Raw genomic sequence first — 21,750 nt, 5'->3', positions numbered from 1 at the left:
TTATAACATTTATCATTTTTTAATACATATACGCGTAATCAAATTACAATATTCGTAATATTACACATTTTTTATTAATTTTTTATCAATAATTATATAAGCACAGTAACAAACCTTAAACGCGTGATGCATGGTTCACACACACGTAATTTATTCAATTTTTTATTATTAGTAAAATAACGAAAAAGAAAAATCATTGTTTTACAGTTTATACAAAGTACTTCGTCATCTTTTTTATAGAATGCATCACCACGACTCGACGCTTCGAGTTTTTATACTTTATTCTCCATGTATTTTATAGGTTTGGTTTCTATCACAATTATTAATGAAAGCTGATAGATAAAAAATTACTTCCTCAGAGTGTTTGTTACTACTGATTATTCGTACGATTGTTTTTTATTTATAAATAAAAAAATTGTGAGAAAATGCTCGGACACTAAGCGAGGCTTTGTAAAGCGTCAGCTAAAAATGATGGTGGATCAGCTATTTCTTCAAGAAGTCCTGAAAATAATAAATAAATATGAAAAAATGTTAGTTATTTAGACTTTTAAGATATTCATAAATCAAATTACCCAAAACATCGCAAAATTCATCAAAACTGGCACAAGGCAACAACTCATCTCGATAAGCCGCAAGAATTTTTTCAGAGGCTTTCAAAAGCATTTCATCATTGTGTCTAATATATTCCGCCAAAGCAACTGGCCATTGATCATCGGTTGTAACATTTACTTTCTGTAAAAGAATTGATTGTAAGTCGAACAATTTAATTAAGTCACAACTACTTTATTAATGAGAAAAATTAAATACCTTGAAGAAATGTTCGTAGATGCAGTCAACAAGTCCGAAAAATATCAGAACACTCTTATAGACCGAGTAATCTTTTACGCTGGTATCGGAAAGCGTTTTAGACGTTGACGATGGAGAGACGTATCTTTGCTGAGCCATCAGTATCAGTCTTCGAAGATGCATTAATTTATACTGACTCCAGCGGGCAGGTGATAAAATTAACATGGCCAATGTACAATGATACAGAGGACCTTCGGCCTCATAACAGTTATCAAGCCACGTAGAGTTAGGCGATGATTCCATGTAAGACATGAGTATTTTTTCTTCCCTCGACGAACATCTCGTTCTACGAGTTATAAAAGAATGAAGTAAAAAAAACTATGTTGAAATTCAAAAGTCTATTGTGATAAAAATAACTTACGTGTTGATAACGTAGAGAGCCATGTGAATCAGATACGGTATGATATGAAGATTTGATTGTGGTCCACCTCCACCAGTATCATCGTGGAAACTCTTTTCTTGAGCAAATCTCAGCAATAAAAGTTTCAAGTCATGCACAGTCGAGGAATAAGATATGTCACGATGACCAGTGCATTCCTGCAAATACGTATTGTGTCTCGCCAAACAACTGGCAAAGGCCGATTCAGGCACTTGAGGACCCCAAAGTGGCAGCAGCCCGTTACATTTGGTATTGGCGTTCTGTAGGGCCGCGCTTTCCCACTCGTCGCGAGATCGAGCTAGACGAACAGCCGACATGTGACACTCAATGTGAACAACGTTGAAATGCGATACAGTTGTGTATCCAACCGTTTTTCGCTGTTTAGTTTCAAATTCTTCGACGTTGCAGCGTTTGGTGAACGTGTAGATTCCCAAAACCATGGCAGGCTTGAATTTATATCCTTCACGACAAATAACGCAGACGAGACCAGTCTCATCACCTAAATCTTCCATTTGTTGCAATATTGTACCACTAGCAGTCACCTGTCCCTTGTCGTTCGTGCGCATACCCAAAGCCCCGAGTTGTCTCTCTCTCATGGCCATGGCCATTCGTTTCTTTTCGCTGCGGGTATGTTGGCGTGCTTCTTCAATCATCTCGGCTACTTGCTTATTAGTACACAAAGCTTCAAGCAAATTTTCTGCTAAAGATCCAACGTGCTCGTTTGACGATACTTGTTCTAATCGATGGATAATGCTTATGGTGAATTGTGATGCTGCTAATTGAATCGGCTCGTGATCCGAAGCTAATCCCGTGAGGATTCGAAGAATATACTTTAAAGCAGGTTTCGATATGAACTCCTTCAATTCGTCACTATCAGTTCGAAGCAATGTTGGTTTAACGCAAGGAGCATGAAACGTGATGTACTCAAAGGCATCTTTTACGATTCCCATTTCCATCATGTGATCTTTCAAGGTGTTACCAATGGCATTGCGCTCGATACCCTGAGTTAAAACACAAAACAGCTCCATCTTCTGCTCATCTTCTGGAGTATGTTCAAAATCGAATTTATAAAAATTCAACACAGGTTTAAAGTAATCGCACAGGAGAGTCATTTTTTCCTTATTGCCATAAGTCAGTGCAGCAAGAACGCGCGCCAAATGTTGCAAGACGCTAACGCTCTGACGAACAGCGGACGATTGTGTGCATGATAAGAGGGCTTTAACGTGTTCGGGACTTCCGAGCGTTCGAGAGAATTCTTCAAATTTATTGAGAGGTTGTGCGGCTGCGTTTCCTAGTATTGTTTCCATTATATCGAGTAATTGCTCGGTCACTTTAGATTGCGAATTATCAACATCCGCGGCGAGACATCTCTGCAACACATCGAGAAGAGCTGTAACTGCACCCAGTTCAGGTCTACTCAGGACCTCTTGATTTTTCTTGACTTTCACCGATAGCCTGAATAACTTCAACAAAACTTGCAGCAATGGTTTAGCCCTGTTGACATCTTGAATCGCGGCGAGTCGCTCAATCATTACTTGCAAACCACCACAATCTGCCAACACATTCGCCATCTTGTACACTTCCTCATTGTTGACTTCTTGCTCGCTGCTGGCGTTTAGAGTTTCAACAAATTCTTCGGTAGCGTCCCCAAGCAAACCTCTCATGCGGTACACGACGCGCATTGCATCGCACTCGCCACCTTCCATGACCCACACCTTCTTATAAACTTCTTTTACTGGCAAATCTAAACTGATGATTTTATTGTTGACTAGCAGTTCCATTCCATTATCATCCTCAAGTAGAGCGACCAATTCGCAGTCTTGACAAATTTTATTTTTGACGTCGCGCATAAGAGGACCTAAGCCAGGCTCTAAGCTACTGTAAGGATTACCCAACATACGGCCTTGCAGAAAGTCTTCTTGCTGTGGGTCTTTCTCCAAAGTTAGGAAAAATTCGCCTACATCGTTCTCCTCAGGATAGATGATCGAACACAGTCTTTCGAATATAAACACAGGTGTACGTGTATCTAATGGACTGTATTTTTTGGCTGTTTCAACACAAACAGCCATAAAAGCTTTGGTCTCCTCTTCTGTTCCAGTGGTCATCTCTTCTAGCAATTCTAGCAATTTCTCTTGCGTGTCGTCGATTAATCGAGTGCGTTGAACGACAAGTCTGCGCAAAGATAGATATCCATTAAGGACGGCACCGACTAAACGACCTTTATAGTGCTGCTTGATATTTTCTTGATCGAGAAACGTGGCTAAGAGCTCGGTGAGCATTTTCAGCGAGTAACCTTGTGCTAAATCACTGGTCAGTGTTGTCTCTTCTAGCCTATGCAACTCTGCTATTTCTCTACTAAGCAGATCTGCTAAAGTGTTGAGAACGCCACGCACGGCTAGGAACTGTTTCCAAGGACCTTGACGAATAAGATTCTGGAATAACGTCAAATACTCAGCACTGCTCTCGCCAGCGGTGCACAGTTCATCGAGATAACTTGTGAGTAATAAAAGTACTTCCTTTTTACGCTCGGTACCTTGGCAAAGATTTTCAACCATATTGCATACGACTTGACGTGCGAGGCGGGAGCTAGGATTGAAAATTACTTCTTTCAACCAAGAACCATTCGCTAGACGCAAAGGTTGAACACCGCGAAGCCGTAAACAACGATAGTACCAGCGCTGACCATACTTTTCGCTAAGATACAAAACTCGAGCTTCTTCTTTTTTCAGTGGTTTGTTTTCTTTTGTCTCGATTTTTTTATTGGGCATTCTTTGAATCCACTCATTGTAGGTATGCTTAGGTTCTCCGTTGAGCCACTTGGCGAGATCAATACTCACACCTTCGGGCGGTTGTACCGTTGCCAGCGAGTCTATCGTTTTGTCTTTATTTTTTTTCGAAATAGGCTGCTCAGGTTTCAAGAGACACTGTAAAATCTTAAGGCACGGCAAAATAATGCTCTCCATAACCACGGGACTCTTAGAATCTTTGCAAGCCATCAGGAAGAGCTGCATGACGCATCGCAACTTCTGCTCCCAGCAGCTGTCCTCTTTTTGAATAAGCGCGCCTAGCAGGGCCATTTCATGACGAACAGCCGTTGATAAATCAGATGTAACTACTCGTCCGCGTAAAGTCATGGTTACTCGATTTGTCAGAAGCGAACACAGTTCCTTAGTTGACTGTGCATTATCACGAGTCACCAGACATAAGAGCTGCCGTACTTCTTCTTGTATCAGTACGGTACCACGACGAAGATTATGCTCGATAAGCTCTTGAATAAGGCCTTGCTTGCATAGTACTTCTCGAGCAGCTGTATTAGTTGCTAAAGCTCGGAGTAAAGTCAAGCAGTACTCCGTAGCAGATGAAGCGCAGCCATAGCATCTTCCGACCACAGGTGTCGAGCCTGATTTTTGTTCCACCGACAATGTTTGCTCGCTGCCAGTTAAGCTCATTGAGCGCTGCTGACCTTGGCTCTGACCACGTTGATTACGATCATAGGCAACGAGCTCACGTCTACATGCTAAAACTCGCTGAATGATTTTGCTTAATTCCTCAAAAGATGTCTTACACTCACCACAGTATCTTTGAGCTAGCAATTGAATAGCTCGGTTAACTTGGGTACTGGTACCAGAATTAGCACTCTGAGGAGCTGTAGCTTCGTCAAGGAAACGGTCCAAACGGTGGTCGGATATCTTCACAAGTAACATTTCTAGGTTTGGTTTGTTAGAAATTAGTGTTTTATAAACTCGATCAGCTTTATCGAGCAAAGTGTTGATAGTTACAATGGTCTTTTTACGATCTTCATCACTCTCAATTGGATCAACGGCGCAGCATGGTCTGCCGGTCAAAGTGTAATCGAATTTAGCGTACTTGCAAAACCCGCAAGCGTGACACAAAAATGGATCTTTCTCGTCGTAGTTAATTGCTCGACACTTATGACATTGATATACGTTTTCACCACAGTTAGCACACACACCTGGGTTAGCGGGTACACTGGCTGAACAACGAGGACATTGAAGAGTTTCCGATGAAGCTTGTATGTTTTCGTAGAAATCAGAATATTCAATCATCAAGTTACATGCTACAATTGGTAATGGAAATTCCATTTTTACTTCTGTTTGTCCTTGAATCAGACCAATTTTTTTAGCTTTATGCCACATCGCTGGTTTATTTTTCAGCTCAACCACTGCCTGTACTGTTCTATTATTGTAATACACATTTATCGAACGTACCATTTTTGTTCTCTTTAAGTCTCCAATACGTAAAGTTATTCGACTGATCGTGTGACTGCCAACTAATTTTATTATTTGCGTAGTTGTCGTGAATTTAGAATCGACTTTGATGGAAGACAATTTGATGGTTATCATGGGTACTTCTGGATTGTTGCACACCAAGCATGGCTGAAAAGGCCGTTTTATTAATTAAAGAAACAAAACGTGTTAAAAATAATTCAATTACACAATAAAAAAATTAATGATTCTACAAACCTCACTTTCCAAGTAGTACCCATCCAGTTCAACAAATTGAGCAAGATTTGAGTAAAGATTGGCGTTTGGATGCCGGGACAGCAGTTGATTTTGAGCACATAAAACTGCTACAGCTTGCTCCATATATGAATTCATTTTATTTCCATTTTGTGGAGTTCTTAGTGAGAAATATCCGATAATATCGACAAATTGAGCTGCTTTACGACCGTAAATTGGAAGTTGAGGCCACAGTTTCCAAAGATGATCAAGAATACTTTCTTGATCAGTGGGATTTGAGTTTCTAAAATTATTTGAGCGTTAAAAAGTATGAATTTGCAGTTAAGATCATTGTCACAAATTGAAAAAAAACAGCTTACTTGTAAATTGCTAAAATAAGTGAATGAGCTTGCCAACGAATGTTCGTATTATTTGTTTCTAATAAGAATGTCTGTATAAATTTGACAAGCAACTGTGGTGAGACTTGCTTTTGTATTTGTTCGACTAAATTGACACTTTGAGTTTCTTCAAATTTAGCGTCGGTATCGGAATCTTCCGATTTTTCTCTATCACGTCTCTCTTTATTATTTAAAGCTGATTTTATTTCCTAAAAATAAAGAATATCGTCAGAATAATTTAAGTAAATGCACGTGTTCGTAAAGAATTATTAAGAAAAAAATATATAAAAAAAATATTTACCTTAGGACTTGTACTTGATTTTTTAGTATTAGCTATACGAACCTTGCTCTTTACGTCCTTAGATTTGGACGAAGAACATATGGCACACTGCAACAGTTGCAATACAGTCGGACTAACACCTTCGTCCAATAGAGTCGAAATCGTAAACAAGTACGATAACACGGTACTGTGCTTAATGCAAAATCTTTGCCAATTTCCAGTTCGACTAGTAGCTATTTCGACACAGCATTTCAGATGTTCAATAAGTTCAACTAAAGAATCATACGGCAAGTTAATTGTGAGCGGCATAGGCTCTGACGGGTCGTAACCACCATTACTGCAACATTGTTGAACGGCCTGCAACAATTGAAATACTATTATTTTGTTCATTATGGTGCAAGAAAAAAATAAAATTGAATATGACTAACTTTAACATGAGATACTAATGCGTGAAGATCTCGTAATTGTCTATATTTTTCTTTGTTTCCGCAAATGAATAATAATAATTTCCTGACCTGACGTCGGACAAATGGCGTTTGATAGGTCATCATATATTCGCACAAATAATAGTACCAAGATTTCTGTAAAGTATTACGTTTGTGTTTTAATTCTTAATGTATAATAAAATTTTTTCAAATATTCAGCAAAAAGTTACCTGATCAAAAGCAGGTGAGGCACTATTTGATTCTGCGTGTTTATGAACTTGATAAGGTAATCTTAAAGCCATTTCCGTCAATAATTGAGGATATGGCTCAAAAACATCGTTCGCGTGCCCTTTAACATATAAGCGTAAGAAGAATGGAGACATATCTGGAGGCGATGTTGAAAGATGTTCTTTCAGAAGTTGTCCTCCAATAACAGTGCCCGTGTCATCGGTGTTAACACTAAATACAATTGAAATATTACAAATTAAATCTTAACTGAGAGAAATAATCGTAACTCACGTTTTCCAATACTCAATTAAAGCTTTCAATAAACATAAGCAATAATTGATAACACCAGATTTATTGAGAACTGATGCAGTAGTTTGTGATATAAAGTTAGAAGTTTCAGCTTGACTTTTGGGATTGTACTTGGATCTTGACATTAGAACACCTGAAAAAGTAATGAATTACATTTATAATGTTTCTAATTAAAAAAGTTTTTCGATATAAATCACTCACTCAATAATCGCATTATAACCAGATGTGTCTCTCTCTTACTAGATCGCTGACATACGTCTGTGACTACAGGGTTTTCTAAATTGAGTTCTTTAACGAAATAATTCAAAAGTTTTTCAAAACATGTTCGATCTCTCTCGTCTGAACCATCCAGATCTGAAGTCAACATGAGAAGAACCTGCATGAATGGAATAACTTGAACGCCGGGTACGCTAACCAAATTTGGTAAGAATTCCGTCAATTTATCAAGAATCACTAATCGAACGTCGTGTAAATTAGCTGTTACTTCACCGACGAAATCATTCTCTGGTTCATTGCCTGCCCCTTGTTCATTACTTCCATCTTGTACAGAAGAAACCTGAATATGATAAACGATTCGATTATTAAATTGAACAAAAAAAAAGAAAAATTTGACATATATAAATGAAAAACTAAACTTACGGAAGGTATATTAACCAATCCAGTTTCCGAACGTGATTGCTGATTAGATTGTCCACTAGTGTTTAAAACACCATCATTTTGGGCATCACCGTAAGCTGAACTGCGTCCAGAAACATTATGTTCGCCCATAATACTATCAACGGCACTGCCACCACTCTCGCTGCTACCACTTTCACTGCCTTTGCTACCACCACTTCCACCTTGCTCGGCTGGGGAAGTTCTTAAAGTACTTCCATCAGTCGCAGCAGTAGAACCTTCATCGTCGGAACCAGCAGCTGACGCTGTGGTGTCCGAATAATGACCAGCCTCTTGCACTTGTGCAGCCTGTTGGACTTGCACTTGGGCAGCTAATGCCTGTAAGCTCTGCAACGCTTGACCACCGAAATTTTGCAGTCCCTCAAGGCCAGGTATCAATGCTGGTAGAGGAGCACCTACATTTGCACCCGGACCATCTTCGTGCTCTTGAAGACTGAGAGCAATCGCGAGCTCGACCATGGCCTCGTCATCTTCGGCTTGTGGCATGTCAAGTAATTGGAGGAAATTATTGGCTGCAGCCCCTCCATCTCCTTGGTTTCCTGCCGCTGCTGCTGCAGCTTCTGCACCGAGTAGTACCATCGAAACAACATTGTCAACATCGAAATTCTCATCAGCCTCGTTTTCAACTGAAGCAACGGCTGGTGGTGGTGGCGGTGGTGGTTGTTGAGGCTGTGGTTGTGAAACTGGGGATTTATCAACATCGGAGCTGATATTGAAATGAGGTGGACTGGGAATATGAACTCTGCGTCTTTTGTATCTTGGTCGAAGGACTTTGATAATAGCCTGTTTAGCATTGAAGCTTATGGCAGTATCGCAACACAGTAGCAATTGAAGATAAAGCTTGGCGGCTATCGGTGCAAAACCATTCATATCGCAAATTGTAAAAGCATGAATTATTTCGATAATAGCATGAACCACAGCATCGGTGTGTGTTAAGCCTGGTACTACTACAGGGGCCAATGCCAGATTCTTTGGATAAGCGCAATGTAAGAGCCACATGACTTCCATTAATTGAAGCATAAGGTGTGGAGTCTCAAAATTGTTTTGGTACTGAATCTGATATGCTAGACGTTCATGCTCGTATACAGGTACTGCAAGTTTAAAAGTTATTAGATCGTTACTTTTAATCATTTTTTCAATAAGATGTGACTTACTTATGCTAGCGTCATACGGTCTTGTGTAATTTTGTTCGGCAAACTTGTGCAAATTATGTGGACGAGTTACAGCTATGCCACGGACAATCAATACCAGCCGATAGAAATTTTCCGCATCAATATCATTAGGATCTTCAGTCTCACGCATTAATTTCAAGACATCCATAACATGACTCAAAAGTACTTGATCTTTATGGGCGTGATACTGCGGTTTTGAGACATGTAAGGCTGATAAAAGAGCCGTTGTATGCATTTGCACTGGAGGTGGTGTTGGCAAAGTTAAAAGTTTGGAAGCAACTTCAATGGCACTTTGCTTCAGTTCAGATTTGGAATCATCATTCGATAGCGTGAATGAATATTCTAAGACATCAAGTACGCTAGAAACCATTCTGAAAATCATAATGAGTCATATATAAAATAGATCATATTACTATGGATACAACTTCGTGTTTATACTCCACTAATTCATTTTGTTTTCTATAAATTACAGGCGCTACTGACTACACAACTGTGACAATTGCACATCTTACCTTTCGATATTAATCGATTCATCCTTAGTTGGTCTGATAGCGTTAAAATAGAAAAGTTAAAATCAAACAAAAATCATTTACTTTTTTCTATGTATATTTGGTCATCAAATTTCATAATCAGGATAATTTATAAAAAAACACTTTAAACTTACTTATCAACAGCTGGCAGTGGTGTAGGAGAAACTGTTGGATTTTCGGTATTATCGGTTACAGAAGAAACTCCAGTAGTAGCTTGGGTAGGTACACCCTGCGTTGAGGGTATATCTTCAGATTCTTCAGGCCAGCCGAATGCGTCTTTAGTTTTTCCATAACTACAGAAAAATAATATTTAGATAGTGTGTTCATTTATGACTCATGAAGATTCAAAACGTTGAATGAATGGGACTTACATTTTGATTGAGTCCACCATAATTACACCTTCAGGATCTTGCGAAGGACCAAATGTTATCGTGAGTTTTTTATCAGCTTGTAAACTTTCTTCTCTAGTTAATGGTATATCGAACCACCGACTTCTTGTCAAAATCGTTCTGACACTTCTTCCAAAAACTTCAACGTACATGGGTGCGCGCTGAATATCTTGACTACCAAGTTGTACTCGTATTCCTGTGATAACCGAGGAAGTATCGTTGTTTGTCACTTCAATGTTGAAACCCATCGATTTTGTTGAAACAACGTACATGCCAGTGGTGTTAAGCCTATTTTTTATTTGTGTCACATTGTAAACTTGTAGCAAATCATTACCACCGAACTCATGATCGTTCATAGCTTGACAGTATTCGAAAAAATCAATCGGGAAATTAACTGATCCGGAATTCATTTTACCGGTTTTCATTGTTTTTTTCTTTTTAGTTTGTTTCAAGGATGTATTAGGACCAATTGGTTGGACACTTGAAGACATCCAATAACCAGTCTGACCCATTGCAGCCATATAAATTCGTAAACTACCATCCTCGCAGAGTAAAATCAAAGTCGTTCGATGCTCAGCATTGGAGCTTGGATGCCTAATAGCTACCATGTCCATAATTTTAGCTTTAGCTGGAACAACCTTTATTTCTTGAATTGATATTGTTTCCGGTTTTATCATAAGAATAACAGGATTGTTGGATATTTGCAAAACTGAACAAATCAAGCCAGGATGATTTGGAACTTCGCTCCATTGACAAAGTGGTTGAGGTTGATTGCTATTTGATTTATTACCACCCCCACTGCTATTTCCTCCATTAAGTTTATTTGAAGATATTTGGATTAAATTAACAAGGTCGATATCATCGACATACTTGAGAGGAGCAACGAAGCTTTTACCATTGGTATAGCTGAAAAATAACAACTGCAGTGCATGGGAATAGTAAATAGAAACTCCTCCACCACAAACTTGTCCATTATCTTTGATGTCAGGATGGAAAACATCGAGAGTGTGAGTTACATAGAAAGGTCCATGTTTAGCCTGACTATCTTCGTCCATAACTTGATTATAAATATAACCAGCTGATGACATAAGCAAAAGATGGAATTCGCCACTTTCCGTATAAATAAAGGTACAATCGCGAATTTTTCCCGTTGGCACAAGGAAATAATACTGTGGACTTAAAGCATCTTTACTAAGATCATATATTTTGACAAAATCAGCTGTAACTAATGCTAATTGAGTCTGCGAGCCTGGCAACCAAATGGCTTTGATAATGAAATTACCAGTTTCGAGCTGAGGATGCAATACCAAATGATCAGATACAGTTCCTGAACTATTGAAAGTCAGAACGTGACAATCTTTAAGACCACACACTGCGAGAAAATCTTCATTCCATTGATTTCCCGTCATAGATAGTACGGTGAATGGGATTGGTGCAGAAGCCAATCGAGTAAGAGTTAATTTACGTTTCGATGAATCGGCTTGTTTGAGAAGGGCACTAAGTTGAAGAACTGTAATCTTGCCTTTTTCGTGAGATACAGCTATAAGTAAAACGTATATTTAGTTTTATAATTTATTCTATGTAAAAAGTAAATCAATTCATAATTTACCAAGATGTTGACGTTTTCCATGAGGTGAAGATAAGCAGCACATAGCCACTCTGCGTATCATATGAGCTGACAAAAGTTGTCGTATTGTCTGACCTTGATCACCAGAATAATTCATTCTCACATTTTCGAACGCTCCTTCTTGAGATCCCAATGTAGGCAACTAAAAATTATATGTGTGTTAAAATATTCAAAAAATACGCAAATTGTAATGCAAAAGCAATAAAAAAAAAGCAGCAGATGAATCATACATGTACCATGAGCTGATCGGTATGTTCAAACTTCTTTTTTAGATAGTGCAATTGCGAGAGAGCCGCTTGAGCTCGTGCATGGCAGCCAACAGGTGAGAATTTATTGCAAGATGCAACGACTGCAGGTATCAGAGTACGTATTAGTTCAACCAATGATGAAACGAGACCACTGTCCCATAATTTAGATAGAACCCAATCTTTCGACCCTTCTAAAAATATACAGTAAAGTTTTGAATGATGTAAAAAAATTGTTTCACGATGATAAACGATGAATTTTACCCAATTGTTTAGCTAAGGCTAGTTGTTTTTGTTTGTCCTTGCCACTCTTGTCATATTTTTCACTATAATGAACTGGACTAGCAGCTCTTCTTCTTAAACTACTTGGCAACATCATATTTTCACTGCTCGAGCTAGTATTATAAGTACTACTATTTTGTGGCTGTTCAGAATTTTGAGGACTTCTTTTAACCAAAGCCTGGCATGATGCGTCTTCCTTTGCTCCACAATCACAAAAGAAATTACCGTATTTTGCGTATGTGACATCGTGGCCACGATGACACACTTTGGCGCATATCGAACAAACGCCAACTCCATCGACCATGTTGCAAGTGTGACAGTGATACCAGTGCTGGTTCATGAATTCTTTTTGAGTTATAGTAAAGGTGCACAATTTATTGCACAGACTATCCTCGTCAGAATCTTCAGCACCACTTTCTTCTTCGTCATGGGCTATTTCATCGATCCAATCGCTATCTGTGACATCGTTAACAGGTTGGGCACCTTCCCACGGTGGTGAAAGGGCACGCTCACGTTCATTAAACTGATTTTGTGGGCATACAGCATTTACTATATCGGCAACGTAGTTTAATACGCAACATCCAGCTTCGATGTATGACGACGATTTAGAATCGAGATTTTCGGGATCTTCACCAAGTAACTTTTTCTTGCAAATATCAATCCATTCAATTGCAGCTTGGAAAAGAATAGTATGACCTTTGTCTGATCCAGAATCAGCTAGTGTAAACATGACTTGCATCAAGTCAGTAAAACTAACGCCTTCAGCCGCACTTGACAACTTTCGGTAAGCAATAGGAATAAGAGCTTGGAGCATAACAACCGATTTTCCATCAGCTGAATTACTAAAAAATTTATTAAAATAAGGTCATTAAATTATTATTATTTAAAGCTGTCAATTTGTCTTTACTTACTCGTTTTCTTTAACAATGTAATTTGTGAGCGATCGAAGTAACTGATTATTTTGCTGCATTGTTTGTTGTTCTTCCGATGATGAGGTCGAGATCGATGGTAGATTATTAGGGGCAGTCGTTTCTGAAGTAGTTAGCAAGGCCTGCCATTGATTCGAAGCTTGATCATTGTTAACTACATCGTTAGGGACTTCGGGTTTTTGAGTTTCTTCGGAAGCAGCAGGTGATGAAGTTTCTGGAGCTGATCTGGAATAAAAGATAACTTTTAAATTTATAGTCAATTTGAAATTGATAGGTTAAAATAATTTATTTTACATTTCCGCTGGCGCTGAAATATAAAGTTCAGTAATGTTTGCTGAACATGTGCTTGAAGATAAATTAGCCGAACCAAGTATAACATGGGCCAACCATGTTTGTAATTTTTCACGATCTACATTTGGTAAATTAGCAACTGATCTGCATAATCGGTCGAGTGATTCATCATTATCTTTTTCAGCTATGAAATAAAAATATATCAAAATGCATACAAATTTTGTCGTATGAAATTCAATAATTATAAAACCAATTTCTTACCAGTTGTGAATAGTTTATTGAAAAAGTGTAATACGTGCTTGCTGAATTCTGGTGATGCATGCGGCGATGCCACTGATAAAAGAATAGATGCCAGTGTGCGGTTACTGTCACTTGTGAAAAATTCATGCAGAGCTTTACATCCAACTGGTTTTTCAAGTAACTTTTCCCAATATTTTATACAATGCTTCAGAATCATGATATCAAATTGTATCCTATAAATGTACCAAATTTTTGTAAAATGTTTAACTTCAAAATTTTCATTCAAATTAAGAATATTTACATGAGAGGCTCATCGGCGTTGTTGGTATAACCGATTATAACGTTATAGGTTCGTGTTAATATGTTTAAATGATCACGTAATTGACGTGCTTCTTGGTCACGATCACCAACTAAAATATTAAGTGGCTTCTGTGCCATTTCACTCAAGTACTCGAACCTTGCATCCATTGTAAGCGAAATAAGAAGATCGATAACTTTGGTACGTATTTCGGATTCTTCAGGGCAAGTGGTAGTACTGCAAACAGAAAAACAATTTTACGAATATTGATACTTCATTCTAAAAAATGATTGATGTTTGATTTGAACTTACTTAACGTATTCCATGAGGAATGTAACTATCGTGAATAACAGATTTTTCAAAGATGGATTTATTGAAAAACTACCATACATTGGAATCATATTAACATGATTTTCTATAGTGGCTAGAACATAGCTTTCTGCGGGAACAATGTCATTGGCATAGGTATTCTAAAAAATTAATGTTTCTTTTAATTTATTCGACTAATGCGTGACAACTAAATAATTATTAAAAACATACCCAAGGAACATGAGCTACATCCATTACTCTGAATCTTGTTAAGAATGTGTTAACAGTGCTGAATGTTAGATTAATCAACGAAGCATCAGCTATTAAACTCAAGCTACTACTCATACTGATCACCTCATTTAATAGATGGAAATCTCTCATTGAATATTTTTTACCGACACATGTCGCTTCAATTTCGTACAAAACATTCGACTTACAACAAGCTAGCAATGCTTCCGTTAGTGAAACCAAGGGAGGTAAAATTTCCATAATTAGTTTGTTCACATTATTTGTAACAGCAGAATCCGGTGTTGGAGGTGCTCTAAAATAATCATAAGTTCAAAGTAAAATGTTATAATTAAAGTATCATTTAAACACTATATAGAATGTAATTCTTATAACTATAGTAAGTAATTCTTACTTGTTTGGTGATTCTATAATATCGCTTCCATTACCAGATTTCCAGATAGTTTCATCCATTAAAACATGTAATTGGCCAATTACCGCCGATAAAATGGTAACAGAAATTAATTTTGGCATGGTCGCAAGTGGCACAATTGCATCTTTTGAATTTATTGGTGGTTTCAATGTTGTTATGCAATTTTTGGCGAGCGTCACGTTGTATTTTAAATTATTTACAGTCGTTGAAACAGTTTTCAATAAATTCTCAGCATATTGAGTGTACATCCCTTGTTTAACTAAACAGTCTTTCATCCAACCGGTAAATGTTTTGTAAGCTGCTCGAGGGCCCCAAATTAAAGAGTGTAATAAAAGAGGACCAGCTGGAATTTCTTCACCAAGAGCCAGTTTATCCATGTACGGAGTAGATGGTGGTAATATAAGCAGCAACCTAAAATAAGAATTTTATTGTTATATATTTCCGATTAATGCGTAGTACCATAATTTTTTTAATATACCTCCAACTTATAGAAAAAGTATATTGTATTCCGCACATAAAAGTGGCATTTAGTTTATTTCGGCCATCAGGAGCACGTTTTCTTGGTATACTCAATTGGTTAAGAATGTTTAGAATGTCGATGAGGGCATCAATCAGCAGTGGATATTTTAGTTTATCTGCAGTGCCCAATATAAAATTACATGCCTGAATCACAAAAAATAATATTAATTTTTAACCGAGCTTTCATCATACACTATTTACTATGATAAAAATATTCACCAGTCCATCGAGCTTGGGAGTATCTTGGTTGTTAAAATCATGTACAGTGAGATTATAAAATCTAGGTCTTAATATGATTTCGTCGTGCAATCCATATTTACGGTAGAAATCTTCTACTTCTTTCCATGGCGTATAAATTCTTGAGTTTGGTTTATTGCCTTCTTTTGCATCAGATATCAAGCTTGTGGCCGAAAATAAATTCCATTGAACCTGTTAAAATGTTATTTTTAACTATTTAGCAAACTTTCGATAGGTAAAAAATGATCGATCATTTAGAAAGTATGAAAATTTGTTCGAGATGTTTACTACCGCTCAGTTGACACTTTCAGACAGGCGGCCCTGTTATCTCACATTAGTTCAGTAATCTAATACTTTAATTTTGCATCGTCAGTGTTATGAATTATAATGAGAGATGAATGAAGAATGAAAAGTAGATGAAAATAATGATTGTGATGACGTTGATGAAAATTATAAATCATGTGCATGACATTGAAAAGACAGCACTACCAGTGACTGATGCTTTTAACAAATAAATAAAATAAAATGATTTTTTCAAATCTTACTTGTTCCAACAAACTAGAAGGAGCATCGTAAAGATGCTTCATCATATATTCTAATAATAAAAGTATTCTTGATAGATGCATAGTTTGAGACTCTTTCATTGTGCTTTTAGTAATTTCGCTACATCTTACAACTCCTCCTGCTGTTACAAGAAGGACAGATTTCTTCTGCATCAAATTTAGCGAATGGAAAAGAAAAATAACAAATTGTGCGTGTTCAACATTGAGGTCTGAAAATTTTAGAACATTTTTATATTATTGTGCTAAGTAAAAATTGAATTCACAACTCTCAATGAAAAGTTTATTACCATCATATTCTGTTTCGAAGGATGCTGGAGGATTGCAAACATTTTCAACCAATGTTGTAATTAATCTTTGCCATATACTGATACATGCTGCTTCTTTCTCAGATTGTGGTTTGGATAAAAGTATTTGTGCTAAAGCACTAAGAGTTCTTGGGTAAACTTCCAAAGGCCATGATGAAGGACTGGCGTTTTCATTTGACCATGGACTTACTCCTAAATGATGAAGTAATGTGTTTTGCAATGTTTCACTGAGATTATTTCTAGCCAAAAGATTGTGAGTAAATCTACTCAAGGCCTGCGAAAATTCTGTATACATAGCAACGATGGCAGGGCCGTAAAATGACGGAATAGTGCCTGATTCGGCTCGTGCTCCTTCATGATCTAGATCTTTAATGATTGTAGAAAGAATCCCCATTTGCTGTTCAACTAATCCATTCACAATATAATTTCTAACATACGCACTTTTACTTCCAATTAAATGTAAATTCATAAATTGAAATATTTGCGTAGCCAAAGAAATATACTATAAAAAAATAGTAGTATGAAAATATGTCATCTAATTTAATATTAGAAATAAAATATTTAAAACAATAAAATACCCCATTTGGTTCACGATTATCAGGGACAACAGTTGCACTACGATCTGCAGCTGATTCCTCCGTAGTTTCTTTTGCAACAGTATTTGGTGGTGCATCAGAAGAATCTAGAGTTTCCTCAAACCATAATCCTAGAATCGGTTCGCTATCTTCTTCTGAAAAATTGAAATTTACGTGAAAATGTTGTAACATAATTTTTGTCAGTAGTCATAATCATATTTCATACCATGATCAGTAGAACTTTCAGAAAGACTGTATATATCTTCATAATAAGTTGTTGATGTTTCGGATTGACTGGTAGTTTCGCCATCATAAGTATGCTTTATTACTCTTTTCAGTGAACAAGCTTTTCTATAACTTATAGTTGCTAGATAAAAAAGAAGGTGATTCAAAGATGTTGTTTGAAACAATGTTGCCACTCTTTCTAAAGCTGTTGATGTAGCTAAAATATTTAATGGAGCTTGTTCTGGTGGAGTTGTTTGCTCAATCCCTGCCTCTACAGAAACATCTTCGAGTAAAGCAGTCATCAGTGTAAGAGCATGAGATGCCAAAGCCACAGATAAAACACCAAAACCTTGTTGTCTATAAAATTTCAAATTGAAACCATATTTTAATATTATCATTCATCTTACTTTCAACAAAACTACAAGCTATCATTTTCTTGTATTTCAACTAGTTTCACTTACACTTTCATTAGGTTGATTCGAGTATTACTGCTAGTTGATTTGCTAGGTGATTTACCTTTATCTTCTTTTTTTTCAACGTTGCTGAGAGATATTTGAGTTTGTAAACCATTATTCAATAGCCACACTCCAAGCAGCAAATGATTTTGAAGGATCTACATTTTGAAATCATCTCATAAAAAAACTCAGGTGAAACAGCATTAAAAAAATAAAAATCAACTTACATGTCCTCCTGCTCTGGTACTGTGTTTGATTACATTTGAAACTAAATTAAAAATTTCCAAACTTCTTTCAACCACATTTATAGCCAATGTATCATATTCTTCTTCAAAACTTTTGGCATTCTGATTGTTTTGTTGATTAACATTGGTATTCGAACTACATTTTGGAGATGTAGCATTTGTGACTGATACAATACTTGATGCTATAGCATTAGCAACAGAATAATACAGACAAGACATTGTAAGTAAAGATAATTTTTCTAATTTAGCAGATGTCAATGGTTCCAATATTGGTAGAGAGACAACATTATGCAATATATTAATATCATTAACAACTGAGTGAAGACTATGCCTTATGATGTGTGCATCCGATTGATTAGCCGGTAGACAAAAAACTTTTTTGTTCAGGTACGTTTGGTACTTTTTAGCATATCTGGATAAATTTGGTAAATTAGAACACATACATAAGAGAGTATCTCCAGCACCCATACTTTGCAAAATACTGATGTTATTGGCAATAAACATCATCTGGAATTTATAAATTGGATTTTATTTTTTACTTATCAGTACATATATATACTGTATCAATATTAATATTCTATACCTTTATTTCATTTCCTTGTTCATTACTTTGTGCTTCAAAATTAGCTTTGTTTGCATTGTCATATGTACTGTCATTAATAGTACCAAAATCTTGCAAAGGCATAGTTAACTGTTCTAAAATACAAGTAGATAAATCATTGCGAACTTTCTTAGCCTCTTTGCCAGATTGTACAGAACTATCTTTTTCTCCACTTCCTTTTTCAAGGGAACTTTTTACATTTTGAGGTAGTTTTGAATTTTTCATTATAGCAACTAAAGCCACCTCTTCAGACTTGGCAAGTAATGACTGACCAATGCATAGTGCTCGAATTGGCAAAAGTATTTGCTTTGTAGTCAATATCAATGGTGAAATGTTGTCATTTGATTGTGAGTTTTGCTGAGTTAATTTACTCATCAAGTATGTCAACAAAATTTGACATGCTTGCCAAACAAGCGGTACTTGACTTTTGTTAACTGAAAATAATTGTTATATTAAAAAAAGAATATTTTTTTGATAATTAATGGAACATTTTTATTCAGATATTAGCAGAATAAAAAGTATGAGAACGTACATGTATTTGCACAGGAACCGAGATAATCAGCAACCAACGCAGCAAAACATGAGTAAAAAGCTTCATATTCGTCATCGTGCGAAAATAATTCATGTTCGCTGCAAACAATATTTATTTTATATACATTTTATTTTTAATAAAAAAATGCTAACTTTTTATGTGATGTTATTTTTTTTTTATTTTCAAGTTATTCTTCAACTCATCGACTACTGATTGTTCTACTTAGTCAAAAAAATAAGTAATATGTATAACTATATAAGAATGACAAATCAAACGGTACTATATACGATAAATTCTCAAAAGGTAAACAATTCGTAGAAAGTACACAAACATAAATTTAGTGAGAATTATTTGACCCGACAAATACGAAAGTCATTCATAACCCTCAGTTGAATAAAATTCATATTTCGATTTTTTCAGCAATAACTGAAAAAAAACTTTGATGCATTCCTAAACAATGGCATGATTTGCAGTTGTAGGCATGAAGATTCTACAAAAAATGTTCATATCGTTTGGAATCTCATTTTTGTACTGTCACCTTGATGATGTAGTAAATATACGACTCTTTGCATTACGAATATCTCCAAGCTCAAAAGATGCTTTCGCATGAAATTTCTCACGTACCTTTGGACGATGGCTTTGACTAGTTCAATGATATCAGTTTTGTTAAAAGATCCATGAGACACCGATAAAATCGGTTTTATTATTGCATTCCAGTCGACAACACCACCGCTCTTTGCCGCCATCTTGAACGTACTGGATTTCGTATACTATGATTTCTGCGCCTGGGCTGACGACGACTCGACAAGACAGGGAAAATTTGCGACACCGCTTTGCAAACACGTCAAAGCAACGTATATCTAGCTCACACAATAGCCTATACCGCGATCAACATTGCTGAATGGGAATGGGAGGGTTAAGGCTCGGAAACATTCGAGAAATCGAATCATCGAAATTCGAAACGTGCTTTTCAAATTCTTGGAAATTGATTTTTCATAATGAATTAATAAATAAATAATTTTATTCAAATTTACAATTTTCCTTGGAAAAAAATCTATTTTACACAAGTTTTTACTATTATAATTATGAAGAATAGTTCTGAACTACTTTATAACTTTCTAATTTTTTTAATTCTGTGAGAGATTCTATCACTGTATTTTTTAATTTGTAAAAACATGGAACTGATAGCTCAAATACATATGTATAATTGTTGCTTAAAATCCATTCCATTATTATACATGGTTCCATTACTTTAGACATTGAACTGAAATAACAGGATAAAACAAAAAATAAATAATTCTGTCGCTATAAGTCATGATTTCTCTCTATAATCTTACCTTGAAGAAATGGTAATATCAATTCTCCATTTACAAGCAACAACATGAGGAAGAAATTGAATTCTGCTATGTAGACCAAACATGAGCTCAGGTCTTTTTGCACCCGTAACAACTGAAAATATATCTTGAATACATTCTGGTGAAAATCTGAAAAAATAAATAATTAAATCTAATAAGTTACTGCTACTTTTTATTTCATTATGGTTATTTTTTTTGGAAATTTACTTCAATTCTTCCAAACATTGCTTGAATTCTGGAGGTTTAATTGTAATACTAGGAGAGCGCAAATGCAATGTAACAATTGTTAGTATAGCAGCGTACCATTCATCCACAATTGCTTGAGAAATTTCAAAACTTTCACTCAAAATTTCTAATGCACCTTCGTCAACATAATCTTGCTTGATAGCTTTTACAGCAACTGAAATTATTAACAAACAATTGAATTTTACTCTCAAGAAAAAATTAATTTTTTGTTTGGTACTCATGAATGAAAATTTTGATCGATCAATACAAACTAACGTTGTAATAGAGGCCGCACATAAACTTGTTTAAGTAGTGACAAATGTTTTGTGTGATGTCCAAGCCGAGAAATCAATTGCATTTGGAAATTCATTGCTATTTATTAATTTTAGTACATAGAAATAAATCAGTTGATGAGAATCACATCTTATGCTTTCACAAAAGTCAGTTACCCGATACCATTACACGCTAATATACTTCAGCTGTGTTGTGTGTATGTTATGTCTGACTCTGTATAAGCCTCTGTGCAGAATTGTTAAATTTTCAAAAATTTTCAAAAATATTAATCGAGCTCGGTGATAGCTCTTTTAATTCCCTTTTATTTGCGGAAATTGTCTTTTATATTATTTCTTCTTGCAGAATTAATGTCATTAAAATATAAACAAAATTTCAAACTCGAGAAATTTGTGAAACTTTAAATTCAATTTTACCTTTAAAATCGTACCCACACGGTCTAGAGCATTATTTAAGATTACGTTCAATTTTCTTTTACAAGAAAATTATTTTTATATAGAATACAAAAGTAAAATATCTATGAATGATGCGTTAAGTCATATCGAATCCTTCTGATTCGGTGACCCACTAGAGGGTTTTCGTAGGCAATGAAAGCAGCTGTCGACCTGACAAATTTTTCTCATGTATTTTGACCCTCGCTCCTCCCCAAAAC

The 21,750-nt window shown here is 36.1% G+C and overlaps 2 protein-coding genes across 7 annotated transcripts; both read right to left on the bottom strand.

Moving 5' to 3' along the window:
* Positions 1-55: 55 nt before the first annotated feature.
* On the bottom strand, positions 56-20,035 carry LOC106658930 (protein purity of essence). 6 transcript variants are annotated; one of them, XM_023460451.1, is made up of 37 exons: positions 19,852-20,035; positions 19,228-19,325; positions 18,678-19,129; positions 18,077-18,601; positions 17,856-18,007; positions 17,396-17,751; positions 17,173-17,324; positions 16,577-17,096; positions 16,272-16,498; positions 15,709-15,918; positions 15,449-15,633; positions 14,953-15,381; positions 14,544-14,853; positions 14,316-14,473; positions 14,007-14,240; positions 13,727-13,938; positions 13,469-13,649; positions 13,157-13,399; positions 12,228-13,087; positions 11,949-12,157; positions 11,701-11,860; positions 10,074-11,631; positions 9,837-9,995; positions 9,685-9,717; positions 9,155-9,543; positions 7,965-9,091; positions 7,527-7,881; positions 7,308-7,458; positions 7,019-7,247; positions 6,792-6,944; positions 6,385-6,720; positions 6,066-6,292; positions 5,710-5,989; positions 1,208-5,622; positions 808-1,132; positions 573-732; positions 56-501 (listed from the first exon to the last, which is right to left on the bottom strand). In XM_023460451.1, exons 1-37 carry the CDS (start codon positions 19,971-19,973, stop codon positions 437-439), a joined length of 15,957 nt encoding a protein of 5,318 aa, XP_023316219.1. In that variant the 5' UTR covers positions 19,974-20,035; the 3' UTR covers positions 56-436. The 6 variants fall into 6 exon arrangements, with proteins under 6 accessions (XP_023316219.1, XP_023316222.1, XP_023316221.1 ...); XM_023460454.1 differs by having other exon boundaries at positions 6,427-6,720; positions 11,955-12,157; XM_023460453.1 differs by having other exon boundaries at positions 6,427-6,720; positions 19,852-19,973.
* A 227-nt stretch (positions 20,036-20,262) lies between these two features.
* Positions 20,263-21,651, bottom strand: LOC106658932 (COMM domain-containing protein 5-like). Its single transcript, XM_014381121.2, has 4 exons — positions 21,084-21,651; positions 20,790-20,982; positions 20,565-20,711; positions 20,263-20,491 (listed from the first exon to the last, which is right to left on the bottom strand). Exons 1-4 carry the CDS (start codon positions 21,175-21,177, stop codon positions 20,311-20,313), a joined length of 615 nt encoding a protein of 204 aa, XP_014236607.1. The 5' UTR covers positions 21,178-21,651; the 3' UTR covers positions 20,263-20,310.
* Positions 21,652-21,750: the final 99 nt, after the last annotated feature.

Source organism: Trichogramma pretiosum, unplaced genomic scaffold, assembly GCF_000599845.2.
Source record: "Trichogramma pretiosum strain Unisexual culture from Peru unplaced genomic scaffold, Tpre_2.0 scaffold5, whole genome shotgun sequence".
NCBI classification, from domain to species: Eukaryota; Metazoa; Arthropoda; class Insecta; order Hymenoptera; family Trichogrammatidae; genus Trichogramma; species Trichogramma pretiosum.
Note: the sequence above shows the minus strand (reverse complement) of the source record. Positions and strands in the feature narration are given on the sequence as shown.

What these genes read in the sequence shown, in the direction of transcription:
- LOC106658930 (XM_023460451.1), bottom strand. Translation starts at nt 19,973, where the DNA reads ATGGCGGCAAAGAGCGGTGGTGTTGTCGACTGGAATGCAATAATAAAA. An exon ending in CCGATCAGCTCATGGTACAT is followed by an intron (nt 11,861 to 11,948) that starts GTATGATTCATC and finishes TATAATTTTTAG; the next exon opens with TTGCCTACATTGGGATCTCA. An exon ending in ATGGTGGACTCAATCAAAAT is followed by an intron (nt 9,996 to 10,073) that starts GTAAGTCCCATT and finishes ATTTTTCTGTAG; the next exon opens with TTATGGAAAAACTAAAGACG.
- LOC106658932 (XM_014381121.2), bottom strand. Translation starts at nt 21,177, where the DNA reads ATGAATTTCCAAATGCAATTGATTTCTCGGCTTGGACATCACACAAAA. An exon ending in TGTGCGGCCTCTATTACAAC is followed by an intron (nt 20,983 to 21,083) that starts GTTAGTTTGTAT and finishes TAATAATTTCAG; the next exon opens with TTGCTGTAAAAGCTATCAAG. An exon ending in CAATGTTTGGAAGAATTGAA is followed by an intron (nt 20,712 to 20,789) that starts GTAAATTTCCAA and finishes TTATTTTTTCAG; the next exon opens with ATTTTCACCAGAATGTATTC.